Here is a 13,269-nt window from a genome sequence, read left to right as displayed (position 1 = left end):
CAGAGGGCAAGCGGACTTTATATTGGCCGCCTGTATCCAACGTTCGCCCCACGAATCTGCCGCAGAACGCACCAGGGCGGGGCTATCCTGCGGCCAACATAAAGTCCCCTTGCCCCCACCGAATATGCTTGGGGATTAGTTTACTCATTAGTGTGTCACTTAGCTTTTAAGTTTCGTAGACTAGTTAGTTAGATATGCATTACTTGGGTGCTGAAGTACTGATGTTTATCAGATATATTCTGCTTTTAACCTTTTCTTTAAATCTCGTTATGTAAAGCTGTTTTGTAGTCGCTGCGTGGGCGTCAGTCAGGCTTCGCGTCAGTCGACAAACCCGTGCCTGGTGTAGGGCGTGTTTTTGCTGTGCAGAAAACAGACAAGTGGCATCATGTCCGAGACTGGTGACTCCGGAGGTAACAGATTTTCTCTTATTTTGTGTCAATTTGTCTTTTTCTTCTGTGTGCTGTTGAACAACCAGACATTTGACAAATTTATTTATCCAGCTCGTACCACTATCAAAATTAGTCTAGTAGCCCTTACAATATTTCAGTAATTTTCAGCCATAAATTGATTTTTGAGGGTGTCTAAGAGAATATAGGGGGGGGTCCCAGAACTCCGTAAAAAGAGGGAGGATTTTATTTATATGATGAATGTTGCACATACAAAGTGTGTTCCAATCTGGCTAACCTCCTTCTCCGACCTGTGCCTTGTTTTGCCTGGTTTTCTCGTGCAATGTCTCTTGAATCATATTATTTTACAATCATAAAATTGAGGGTCGCACAGATTCATTTTTTTGTCGCTTAACGACCGTGGTTTGTTGGAAGGGGTGCCTAGACGCACCATTAATTTGTTCTGTCAGGTCACATGATGGGAATTTTAGATGATAGTAGATTTGCAATTTTGGGTCTCACAGTCTCCCAAATACCAAAATATTGTCTTGGTTCAATGGTTCAATAAAAACATTCAAAAATGCTTGTTTGGTCCAGCAGAAACCACTGACATAATCACTAACAACGTTTGCAAGACCAAATGGTCCCGCTGGTGCAAGAAGTACTGGTGGACCTTCGGCTGGCTGGTCGTCGCGGTAATGGCCGTCGCACTTCCCTTCGTGGCAGGTCAGTTTTTACAGTCACTTACACGTGACCATATCCTTCCGCGGCAGCAGGGAAAAGGACTATCGCAAGTTCACGTCTGGAATGTCCCTCCTCATCGTTGTTTCGAAACTTAAATATAATATATAAGTGTAAACGACATAGACAGAGTACAAGTATCTATATGCGCCTACAAAATTACTAGTATTGGCCACACCGGCTTAATTTTATGGATGACATCCGCGCGCGCATTGATTTTCGTCTGTTCTCAAAAAAAAAAAAAGATCACGTCATCCGAGGCTCTGGCCTGGATAGTCCATGGTAGCTTGCTATATAGCGACAGTACGGAGCCGGTGGTAACTCTAGAGGATGGCACCCAGGCTACCAAAGCTCCACGACTCAAGACCTCAGTACATACGTACCGTGTCGATTCATAAATCCGCAAAAAGCCGGCATGTGCCGGCTTGTCGTATATATTGCTATGTTCTGCCGCAAATTCACAATACCAACTTTGCCTCTGCATTCCTGTGGTTTAGCAGCATTTTATTTTTGGCCGGATTTTTATTTTACTTGCCAGCGCGCATTAGTTTGGGGGTCTTCAGAGGATGTCATCCATAAAATTAAGGCGGCGTGGCCTATTCACAGAAATTATTGGATGTCAGATCAGCTTAAAGGTTTGTTCAAATACAATTTGGATTTTATTTTCATCAACCCAACACAAGACAAAGGAATAACTTGAAACAGATCCACACTGAAACTCAGCTACGTATGTTCTGCATAGTATACGCCCAAATATCTGGAATAGATTAACTCAGCCATATTACTTAATTAAACACAAACTATAACATTTTTACTACGCTGGGTTCTCCTGTTCTATCGTTCAGCAATTACTTATTTGCATTATGTTACTGTTGTTATTTAGTTGTTATTTAATTAATTGTTATACTTTTTATCATCTTATTTGTTAACTCGAATAAGATCTAGATTTAACGATCAGATATTTATTGTTATTTTTTCTTATGTCGCGTGTTGTTATTTAGCCTCGGATAGACGAAATTGGGCCCTGCCTTTTCCCAGCACTCTCTTCTAGTCTATATTACTTTTCGTGTTGGCTTTTATCATTAAGTGCAAAAAATTCATACAAAATACAAATACAATACAGTGACAATGCAATGAAATAACATATTAGTGTTGTGTTTCACGTGAGGTGAGGTTACCATGAAAATTTCAAGAAATACGGTCGTTATATTTTAAACAAATTTTCATCTTTTCAATAACGGCAATGTTTAAAAAAAGTTCGCTCCAATTTTGCATGATTGATATAGAACATAGCAAGCTAGATTTTCCTTTTTTTTTAATATAGTTAACCTGCAGATCCTCTCCCGGGAGGTGATGAAGAATTCAGAACGACTAACCGAGTTCGAACGTAAGTACTATGTCCCATCATCACAGAGTACAAATCTTAAAGACCATGCTTGTACTATATAACTTACTTACTTTGTACTTGAGTAGGTCTCCTCATATCTGTGAGTGGCCTGCGTCAAAGTCGTCCCTCCGTCTGCACAGCGTCCTGCGCCATACTTGGCGGTCGTGGGCAATCGTCTTCAGGTCCTCTAGAGTCAAACTGGGTTGGTGCATGGTTGTCCTGGCATCCTCTAGTACATGTACACATGTCAGCCATGTCTTCCTTGGTCTACCTCTAGATCTTTTCCCATAATTGGGAGTCCATTCCAGCAGGAACTTAGGCAACCGTTCTTCAGGCATTCTTAGTAAATGACCTAACCATCTAAGTCTGTTGTTTGCTATACGAATTCCGATGTCCACTGTGTTTGCCTTCTGCAACATGCTCTTGTTTGTCACATGCTGAAACCACTTGATGTTCAGAATCCTCCATAGACATCTCAAAGTCTATACTGTACTATATAAGCACCCAGTAAACTACCAGGCCTCATTCTATCGCTGACTACCGTGGTGGTAACATGGGCACAGGGCTGACCGAGACACTTAAAGACAATTTGGGTTTGAAACATATTGACAACAGATGAGGAATTTATGTACAGTTGTACAAAAGAAGTTAGTGACCCAACCCAGAATATAAAGTACAAATGCAATGGCAACACTGCCTTGCCAAGGTTTGCCTGGTGGTGTGATAGAGATTGTCTGGCAGTTAAATGTACAGTTCTAACAAAGATCCAGTCTACATATATACTGTTTTCTCATACCACCAAATTGACACCACAATTACAACCCATTTTCCTAGAAAAACTTACTATCCAAGCTAATTCAGTTGTGAGGTTGACATTTTAGATGTCTACAATTAGACACATTGATAAAACTTTGACAGGGCAGTTTGAAAAATTGAAATTTAACCACAAGGTTGGTTTTCCAGAAACTGAACGTTGCAAATAGTATTTTCTCGATTATGTGACTCAGTTACAATTATCCCGATAATTCTGCATGGTTTGACATTGTTACTTTGAAAATTAGTATAGAAAATTATTTGAATTTGTTCAAAAAGTTTGACAGTTATTATGATAATCTGTCCCTGCCATTGTTTTTGGTGGCTGGACCGTCTAGGATATTTATTGCTTTATGTTATTATGGGGGTCAATTCACTATTCAAGCTGCTAGAGAAGCCACAGTGGGGAGTACTTGTTTAGGGCAGGACCCAGGGTCCTCATGCCTGCTTTCTAAACCATAATTTTATACCACATATCGAGTGATCTATGATTGGAGTTTTATCCGTTCTTTTATTAGACCATGTCGATTTAATTATATGATGACATCCTCTGGGAACACCAAAACTGATGCGAGCGTTTGGCCCCAAAAGTTGCTTTCATCAAATCTACGTCATGAAGGTTAAACAAATGACATATAATATAATATGAGTATGATCTGCCACCATGGACAAGCTTCAGATACAGAAGCATTTCCACATGGAATAACCTACCATCGGACCTGCAACATTTAAGAACAAAGGACAGTTTCAAATCAGGACTGGTCAAGTACGTCCATGCTAAAACAATAGCAAGGTAGACGAAATCAATATAACTCAAGTTAAAGCATATAAATGTAATTTGTAATTCTTTTATTGAAACTGGGTAAAGTTGAATGTCATTTTATTGATTGTAAAGCATGTGTAGGACGAAAATTGTGTAGAAGTCTAGTGGCGTAGATGCCCAATGTCATTTTTATATGATTGTGAAGTCTGTGTATTGTTTAATCTTGCGTTGTTGAAATCCAGGAATATTAGTCGCACAAAAATACTAATGGATATCCTAATTAAGTATCAAGTATCAAGTAAATATTTCATGCAGGTACAAAGTCTCCGAATTCTTATTTCAGGAACTGGTTTTGAGGGGCCCAGGGGGCTAGCCAGTCCTGCTCTACCTGGGCCTCCAGGAGAACATGGGAAAACAAGGCCAGCCATGTCTGGGCCACCAGGACCGCCTGGACCTCCTGGACAGGAAAAAATACTAAATTGACAAACTAACAAACGTACGCTCCGTATAATACATGTACACTAATCTCCAAGCAGATCATAGGGTAGCAAAAGACTGTATCAAGTTGTCCAGGCCTTTTCCCACCAGGGATGAGCTTTGAGACATTTGCAAAGCAAATGCATAATAAATAAATAACCTTCACATGTTCTATTGCTCTGTATTTTGTTACTTAAACACATGCATATATGGTGAGCAGCCCCTCCAGCTCTGTCCTGCTAGAAAATATAACCCAGTACCACAGGGTATCTCGCTACAGAGCTAATTACTATGGTGACAGCCGTCTGGTCTAGGTCATTGACCTTATTTGTTTGGAGAAGGAGAAAAGGAAGAAGAAAGAAAGCAAATGTTTTCCTTCTGTCAGGGTAAACATGATTACAGTATACCCATTCACACCAGTTATTCTGGACGTTAACACAATCAAGTGGCACTGGCGCATACTACTTTGAGTCTGGCATGTATACAATTTTAGAGAGGACTAACTTCAGCCAACCGACGCATTTCATTGCTCATTCTGCTTTTAATTCATCCATGAATGATTGATTAATCGATCTTATTAAGATATTCCAGTTTGTTAACAACTTTTGCTATTTTGTTTTACCTATTCTGACACCGTACGAGTTTTTCCCGCTGCCTTTAAAACACATTTATACATGTCGCTTTTGTTACAGTGTAGCTGTCCCGCCCCGACTGCTCCTCCGCAGGTGACACTCCCAGCAGCCGCGACTGCTCCTCCGCAGGTCAAAACCCCAGCAGTCCCGACTGCTCCTCCGCAGGTCAAAACCCCAGCAGCCCCGACTGCTCCTCCGCAGGTCACAACCCCAGCAGCCCCGACTGCTCCTCCGCAGGTCACAACCCCAGCAGCCCCGACTGCTCCTCCGCAGGTCAAAACCCCAGCAGTCCCGACTGGTCCTCCTGCAGGTGAGTTTTAGGGTCCGAGTTTCTTACGGTTCTGATGCTACATGTGCGGGTCTTATAGGTACACAGTTATAACGTTTATTATCTTGACTAAACAATATGACACATCCCAGCATTTCATGAATACACAAAGGACAGTCATATACAAACGTTACCGGTCAAATTTTATTACATGACATTATATATACATCAACACAGTCATACTTTTTTTAGCATCGTCCAAAATACGACACATCCAAACGTTTCATATTAGACAAATGACTGTCGTATACGATTGTTACCGTCCACATTACCTTACATCATGAAAACATTTTGATGCAGTACAATGGCTTTTAATGCGGTAGTTGCGACCCCTTTTTTGCTCTTTTCTTACTTGTCGCCTACTACTTTGAGTTCCCACATTTACTGACTTTTTAAAATAGTTTTGCCATAAACTACCAGAGTTATGCTGAGTTACCAATATGCTACAGTTATCTGACATATAAACCATTACATCGTGACTCTGTCCCCTGCTACTTACCGTTTCCCAGATGCAGACTGTGCTGCATATAAAGCCGCCGGATACACGACCAGTGGAGTCTACACACTCGGCCAACCCCTGTCCGGTGTAACGGTCTACTGTGACATGGATATTGATATAGAAGGTAGATATTGTTTTAAGGCAATATATGTAATATACACAGGTGTACATAAACTGCCAAAAGCAATACTAAAACTAAAATGTGGGGATACAAAAGTCAACTCTGTTGTTGGTCAAATTCCTATTTTCATGAGAATTCGCTCACAGGTACGGTCTATTCCAATCAATCCTTCCAGCAAAGCTAACACATTTCATGTTGTTACCAGGTATCCTTGTTTTAAATTTATTTCAAGGAAATTATGTTGTTGTTTTTTTTTTTTTTTTTTCTACAGGAGGATGGACTGTGATCCAGCGACGACTGGACGGGTCGGTTCCCTTCGACCGAACCTGGCAGGAGTACAAGCGCGGGTTTGGGAACAAGAACGGGGAATACTGGCTTGGGAACGAGAACATCCACCTCCTGACTACTCAGAAGGACTACCATCTGCGGATTGACATGCTGAGCTGGGATAGGCGGATACGCTACGCGAAATACTACACTTTTAGGTTGGTACTCCTCCTTCTGGTGACTATTCGTAGCAGATATCACATGTCACCTGGAAATACATAAGATACGAAGGAAAAGGTCTATCCTAAAAACTGCTGTGGTAAGTTATGCCTACGTTATTTAAAGGTGAACATCACTGCATAGCCTGGGTAAATGTAGTCATGTGCATAATTGAAATCGAAATACCTTTATTGCACATAATTAGTAATAGTGTTAAAGATGCATTCTGACAAGGGATAGGGCATGGACCAATATATGACGTTTGACATGTAATATTAATAGAATAGGCCCTCAATCAAAATAGATTTTGTTCATTACCGAAAGGAATCAGGCAAAATAACAACAAAATTTACAAAAACTCCAAATACTTCATGGAGATATTAGACTTCTGAACAACCTCTGTGTTCCAAACAGACCAGAATCAGAATCAATGCAGATTGTTGTTTATAACTAATATTGTGTTATTTGCCGTTCCCATCCAGGGTGGCCGGTGAGTCGAACGGGTACCGGCTGACCGTTTCCGGGTATTCAGGCACAGCGGGAGACTCCATGCGTCACAACAACGGGCAGATGTTCTCCACTGTGGACAGGGACAATGATGTCGCCAGCAACTTGGACTGTTCTCAGCAGAGCGGACAGGGCGGTTGGTGGTATAAGGACTGCAGCCGCTCCTTCCTCAACGGCCGCTATGTAAACCTGCGCAACTGTGGGAACTCCTGTCGAGCCTGGCCAGGTGTGGTGTGGTACGACTGGAGAGGCGGGGATTACTCCCTGAAGTCTGTGTCTATGAAAATCAGGCCCAAAACGATATTTAAGCATGCTTAAATCGTGCTTAAAGGCGGCGTAATTTCCATCTTTACGCACCTTTCCGGTACCTTTCCGTGTACGTAAACATTGTCTTTACGTGCCCTTTCCGCAGTACTGTAAAGATACGTATTTGCACTACTTTAGCGGTGCCTTTACGCACCTTTTGTGTCCGTAAAGGCTTTGTAAACTATTCCTTAAAGTATTGTTTACGGACCTTTTTTGGTCGGAAAGCATGCGTTTACTTAAAATTTAAGAGGTCTTTTAGCTGCCTTTAAGTTTCTCGTAAACATTGTCTTTACGTGCCCTTTCCGTAGTACTGTGAAAGATACGTTTTTCACTTTAGCGGTGCCTTTACGCACCCTTTATGTCCGTAAAGGCTTCGTAAACCATTCCTTTAATCACTGTTTACGGACAATTTTAAGCTTTAAGTTGCCTTTCCAAACATTTGAATCGGCTGTGCATAACCTTAACATACGTCGGTATATGTGAATATGATGACAGAAACAGATATGGTCTGAGAACAATTTATTGAGTAAAGCATACAAAATACAATGATTCCTAATGAAATGGTTTAGATCAAGATGTTAGCTCATACTATATTGTCACACTATTACGTATCCCTCCCCAGCTGCAGATTACGCATAATGAAAACAGTTCAAAATAATACATTCCTAAACTAAGCTCACCAATACAAGGAATTGACTACTTGTATCTCCAAACATATATTTGATCAGCTCCCTCGTATACGGCATTTTGTAAAAGATTTCTCCTCCGTCCTCCTGGCTGTTGTCAGACGGGCCGAGCCGGGCCGAGAGTCGTGTTGTCGTTGCCGCTGCTTAGAAGCCCTTGGATCCTTTCCGACTGGGCCTCCACCAATTTCAACATATTCTAAAGAAGTCGAACATTTTTTTTCTTGCCTTTCCTCGCTCCATGAGATTCTCAACTTCAGCCATAATGTCTCGATTAGAAGGAGGATCGAAGTGTCTTCGAAATAGACGCCATAAAAATGAGTTGAGTCCGGTAGATTTGAACCTCGCTGTCTTGTATCCCATTGGGTACCGCCCTATCACATGACACGTTCCTCATTGGGTGTCTGCATATGGATACTTTGTAAGTTCAAGAACTTTACATAAAAGCAATGTAAGTTTTGTCATACTTCACAAATAAAGCAAAATGAAAGTGCGAAGCCGGCTGGGCGATGAACCCGTTTATCTATTTGCCATTTGGAACATGGTTAGACGTTAAAAAAAGCTACGTAACGGAACATTTGCCTTTCAGAGGCCTTTACGAAGTCGTAAAGTAAACTGAAATATTTTCCCACCTTTAAAACTTCTTTACATATGCGGAAAGTTTACTTAAATGTCTGTATACATTTACGTCGTATTTAAGCGCGCTGAAAGGTGACGGAAAGGCGGACTTTGTCTTTCAGTGGCCTTTACGAAGTCGTAAAGTCAACTGAAATATTTTCCCAACTTTAATACTTGTTTACGTAATGCGCAAAGTTTGCTTAAATGTCTGTATATATTTACGTCGTTTTAAGCACACTGAAAGGTGACGGAAAGGCGGGATTTACCTTTCAGCAACCTTTACGGAGTCGTAAAGTCAACTTAAAATTTTCTGCACCTTAAATACCTCTTTACATATTGCGGAAAATTTCCTAAATATCTGTTTTCGTGCTGGAAAGCCCTAATCCTAATCCTACCTTAAGGCGGCCTTTAAAACTTCAAACACTTATAAATCAAAAACAAAACAAGATAAATGCAAACAGTTTGCAGACCTTTAATACCGGGACTATTACCTTTCGAATGACACCAAATTTGACCTTCTGGTACGTCCGGAAAGCCCAAACCCTAATCCTACCTTAAGGCGGCCCTTAAAACTTCAAACTGTTATAAATCCAAAACCAAACAAGATAAATGTAAACGGTTTGCAGGAAATTATTACTGGTGCTATTACCTTTCAACCGACACCAAATTTGACCTTCTGGTACGTCCGGAAAGCCCTAACCCTAATCCTACCTTAAGGCTGCCCTTAAAACTTCAAACTGTTATAAATCCAAAACCAAACAAGATAAATGCAAACGGTTTGCAGGAAATTATTACTGGTGCTATTACCTTTCGAATGACACCAAATTTGACCTTCTGATACGTCCCGAAAGCCCTAAACCAAATCTTACCTTAAGGCTGCCCTTAAAACTCCAAACTGTTATAAAACCAAAACCAAACAAGATAAATGCAAACGGTTTGCAGAAAATTATTACTAGTGCTATTACCTTTCGAATGACACCAAATTTGACCTTTTGGTGCGTCCGGAAAGCCCTAATCCTAATCCTACTTTAAGGCTGCCCTTAAAACTTCAAACTGTTATAAATCCAAAACCAAACAAGATAAATGCAAACTGTTTGCGGTGCTTCAATACCGGGACTATTACCTTTCTAATGACACCAAATTTGACCTTCTGGTACGTTCGGAAAGCCCTAACCCTAACCCTACCTTAAGGCTGCCCTTAAAACTTCAAACTGTTATAAATCTAAAACCAAACAAGATAAATTCAAACAGTTTGTGGACCTTAAATACCGGGACTATTACCTTACGAATGACACCAAATTTGACCTTCTGGTACGTCCGGAAAGCCCTAACCCTAATCATACCTTAAGGCTGCCCTTAAAACTTCAAACTGTTATAAATCCAAAATCAAACAAGATAAATGCAAACGGTTTGCAGGAAATTATTAATGGTGCTATTACCTTTCAACCGACACCAAATTAGACCTTCTGGTACGTCCGGAAAGCCCTAACCCTAATCCTACCTTAAGGCTGCCCTTAAAACTTCAAACTGTTATAAATCCAAAACCAAACAAGATAAATGCAAACGGTTTGCAGGAAATTATTACTGGTGCTATTACCTTTCAACCGACACCAAATTTGACCTTCTGGTACGTCCGGAAAGCCCTAACCCTAATCCTACCTTAAGGCGGCCCTTAAATCTTCAAACTGTTATAAATCCAAAACCAAACAAGATAAATGCAAACTGTTTGCGGTGCTTCAATACCGGGACTATTACCTTTCGAATGACACCAAATTTGACCTTCTGGTACGTCCGGAAAGCCCTAACCCTAATCCTACCTTAAGGCGGCCCTCAATCTTCAAACTGTTATAAATCCAAAACCAAACAAGATAAATGCAAACAGTTTGCGGACCTTCAATACCGGGACTATTACCTTTCGACTGACACCAAATTTGACCTTCTGGTACGTCCGGAAAGCCCTAACCCTAATCCTACCTTAAGGCGGCCCTTAAAACTTCAAACTGTTATAAATCCAAAACCAAACAAGATAAATGCAAACGGTTTGCAGGAAATTATTACTAGTGCTATTACCTTTCGAATGACACCAAATTTGACCTTCTGGTACGTCCGGAAAGCCCTAACCCTAATCCTACCTTAAGGCTGCCCTTAAATCTTCAAACTGTTATAAATCCAAAACCAAACAAGATAAATGCAAACAGTTTGCGGACCTTCAATACCGGGACTATTACCTTTTGAATAACACCAAATTTGACCTTCTGGTACGTCCGGAAAGCCCTAACCCTAATCCTACCTTAAGGCTGCCCTTAAAACTTCAAACTGTTATAAATCTAAAACCAAACAAGATAAATGCAAACAGTTTGTGGACCTTTAATACCGGGACTATTACCTTACGAANCCACAGTCCACGCCAAAACGTACCGTTAGGTAAATACTCTCAGCAAAAGTGCCTTGATCTCTGGGCGACGCACCGTGAACGAGCAACTTTAGCCCTGTTTACAAAACCTCCATAAATTTGGGTATAACGCATTCTACACATATGGTCCACGTGCCACATATTTCTACCAAACCTTGCCCGAGCACGATTCACCCGATCTAGATTCATTTGTAATTGATGGAAAGACGCAAATCTATGTCAGAGGTCAACGAGCTGCTTGCTGGTACCCCCCCCCCCCTTCAAAGCGTACCTCGTCCGAATGCCGACGTGGTCCCGCCAGAGGCGGTGAAGGTCGTCCTAGAATGGGCACATGATTCGGTCATTACTGCTCTTTAAGTTTCTGTCACGTAAAATGTGGTATCCATGACCGGGTCGAAATGTAAAGCAAACCGTTTAAGTCACTATGGAATCAAATTGCGTTCAGACGCAAATCGCAATCTAGTAAAACCCGTTCGAAACTACCTCCCGAGGTGTTTTGGGATCGAGGCGCATTCAATGCGATTTGGAACGTTCAGATGGAGCCACTTGAATCCGGCTTCGGTGGCCGACACGGACAAATGTTATTAAAAGAAGGTACGTGCAAGTTCCCGCCAAAACTGCGTCATGTGATTGGTAGTACTCAAGGGACCCAACTCACCCGGCTCTCAGTGAAAACCCAGGCTTCTTGCTAAAGAAGTAAGAAGAATCACTCAGACTGATTCAGAGAGGAAAACCCGTCCAGAAAATAGGCTCCAGATGGAGAAATCCAGGACTATACAGAAGGACTGTTAGTCAAATAGGCTTCTCTAGCTAGAGGAGAAGAACAGGCTTCCAGAGTGGAAGAACAGGCTTCCAGAGTGGAAGAACAGGCTTCCAGAGTGGAAGAACAGGCTTCCAAAGTGGAAGAAACCAGGCTTCTAAGGCGGAAGAAATCAGGCTTCCAAGACGGAAGAAAATAGGCTTCCTAAGACGAAAGAATCAGGATTCTCAAGAGGAGAAGTTGAAGACGTTTTAGGCCAGAAGAGGTTAGGAGGATCAAGCAGTTTTTACGGCACTACTTATTGGATTTACTTGGCTGTATATCGGATTATTGTTATCAGACACCCACATCAAGAGCATTCCGGGACTTGCAGTAAACAACAGGCGATACTTGTATCTGCTACTAACATTACTAGATTAAACCATCAAAATTCAACCCTGCTTCGTGTCATGTGCATCTGACCGGATATCCAAGGTAGGCCTGTAAATTCTTTGCTATTCCTAACACTGTCTGGAGCAGGCCACGGAGTTGAGTAAAACAGGGAGATTCGTGGCGCCGCGCTTACACTGCCCTTAAAACTTCAAACACTTATAAATCCAAAATCAAACAAGATAAATGCAAACGGTTTGCAGGAAATTATTACTGGTGCTATTACCTTTCGAATGACACCAAATTTGACCTTCTGGTACGTCCGGAAAGCCCTAACCCTAATCCTACCTTAAGGCTGCCCTTAAAACTTCAAACTGTTATAAGCCCAAAACCAAACAAGATAAATGCAAACGGTTTGCAGGAAATTATTACTGGTGCTATTACCTTTCAACCGACACTAAATTTGACCTTCTGGTACGTCCGGAAAGCCCTAATCCTAATCCTATCTTAAGGCTGCCCTTAAAACTTCAAACTGTTATAAATCCAAAATCAAACAAGATAAATGCAAACGGTTTGCAGGAAATTATTACTGGTGCTATTACCTTTCAACCGACACCAAATTTGACCTTCTGGTACGTCCGGAAAGCCCTAACCCTAATCCTACCTTAAGGCTGCCCTTAAAACTTCAAACTGTTATAAATCCAAAACCAAACAAGATAAATGCAAACGGTTTGCGGACCTTCAATACCGGGACTATTACCTTTCGAATGACACCAAATTTGACCTTCTGGTACGTCCGGAAAGCCCTAACCCTAATCCTACCTTAAGGCGGCCCTTAAATCTTCAAACTGTTAAAAATCCAAAACCAAAAAAGATAAATGCAAACGGTTTGCAGGAAATTATTACTGGTGCTATTACCTTTCAACCGACACCAAATTTGACCTTCTAGTACGTCCGGAAAGCCCTTACCCTAATCCTAC

General features: G+C 41.3%; 1 protein-coding gene across 1 annotated transcript; it reads left to right on the top strand.

Moving 5' to 3' along the window:
- Window positions 1-385: 385 nt before the first annotated feature.
- LOC109475949 (microfibril-associated glycoprotein 4-like) lies at window positions 386-7,458 on the top strand. Its single transcript, XM_019776758.1, has 6 exons — window positions 386-410; window positions 984-1,112; window positions 5,293-5,364; window positions 6,037-6,150; window positions 6,419-6,632; window positions 7,116-7,458. Exons 1-6 carry the CDS (start codon window positions 386-388, stop codon window positions 7,456-7,458), a joined length of 897 nt encoding a protein of 298 aa, XP_019632317.1.
- The last annotated feature ends 5,811 nt before the right edge of the window (window positions 7,459-13,269 follow it).

This window comes from Branchiostoma belcheri, unplaced genomic scaffold, assembly GCF_001625305.1.
Source record: "Branchiostoma belcheri isolate BF01 breed outbred unplaced genomic scaffold, Haploidv18h27 scaffold358, whole genome shotgun sequence".
Taxonomy (NCBI): domain Eukaryota; kingdom Metazoa; phylum Chordata; class Leptocardii; order Amphioxiformes; family Branchiostomatidae; genus Branchiostoma; species Branchiostoma belcheri.
Note: the sequence above shows the minus strand (reverse complement) of the source record. Positions and strands in the feature narration are given on the sequence as shown.

Bases quoted from the DNA above. Each gene is read 5' to 3' on its own strand.
- LOC109475949 (XM_019776758.1), top strand. From the start codon at position 386: ATGTCCGAGACTGGTGACTCCGGAG. The intron at 5,365-6,036 runs GTCAAAACCCCA...ACCGTTTCCCAG, and splicing joins TCCCGACTGCTCCTCCGCAG to ATGCAGACTGTGCTGCATAT. The intron at 6,151-6,418 runs GTAGATATTGTT...TTTTTTCTACAG, and splicing joins CATGGATATTGATATAGAAG to GAGGATGGACTGTGATCCAG.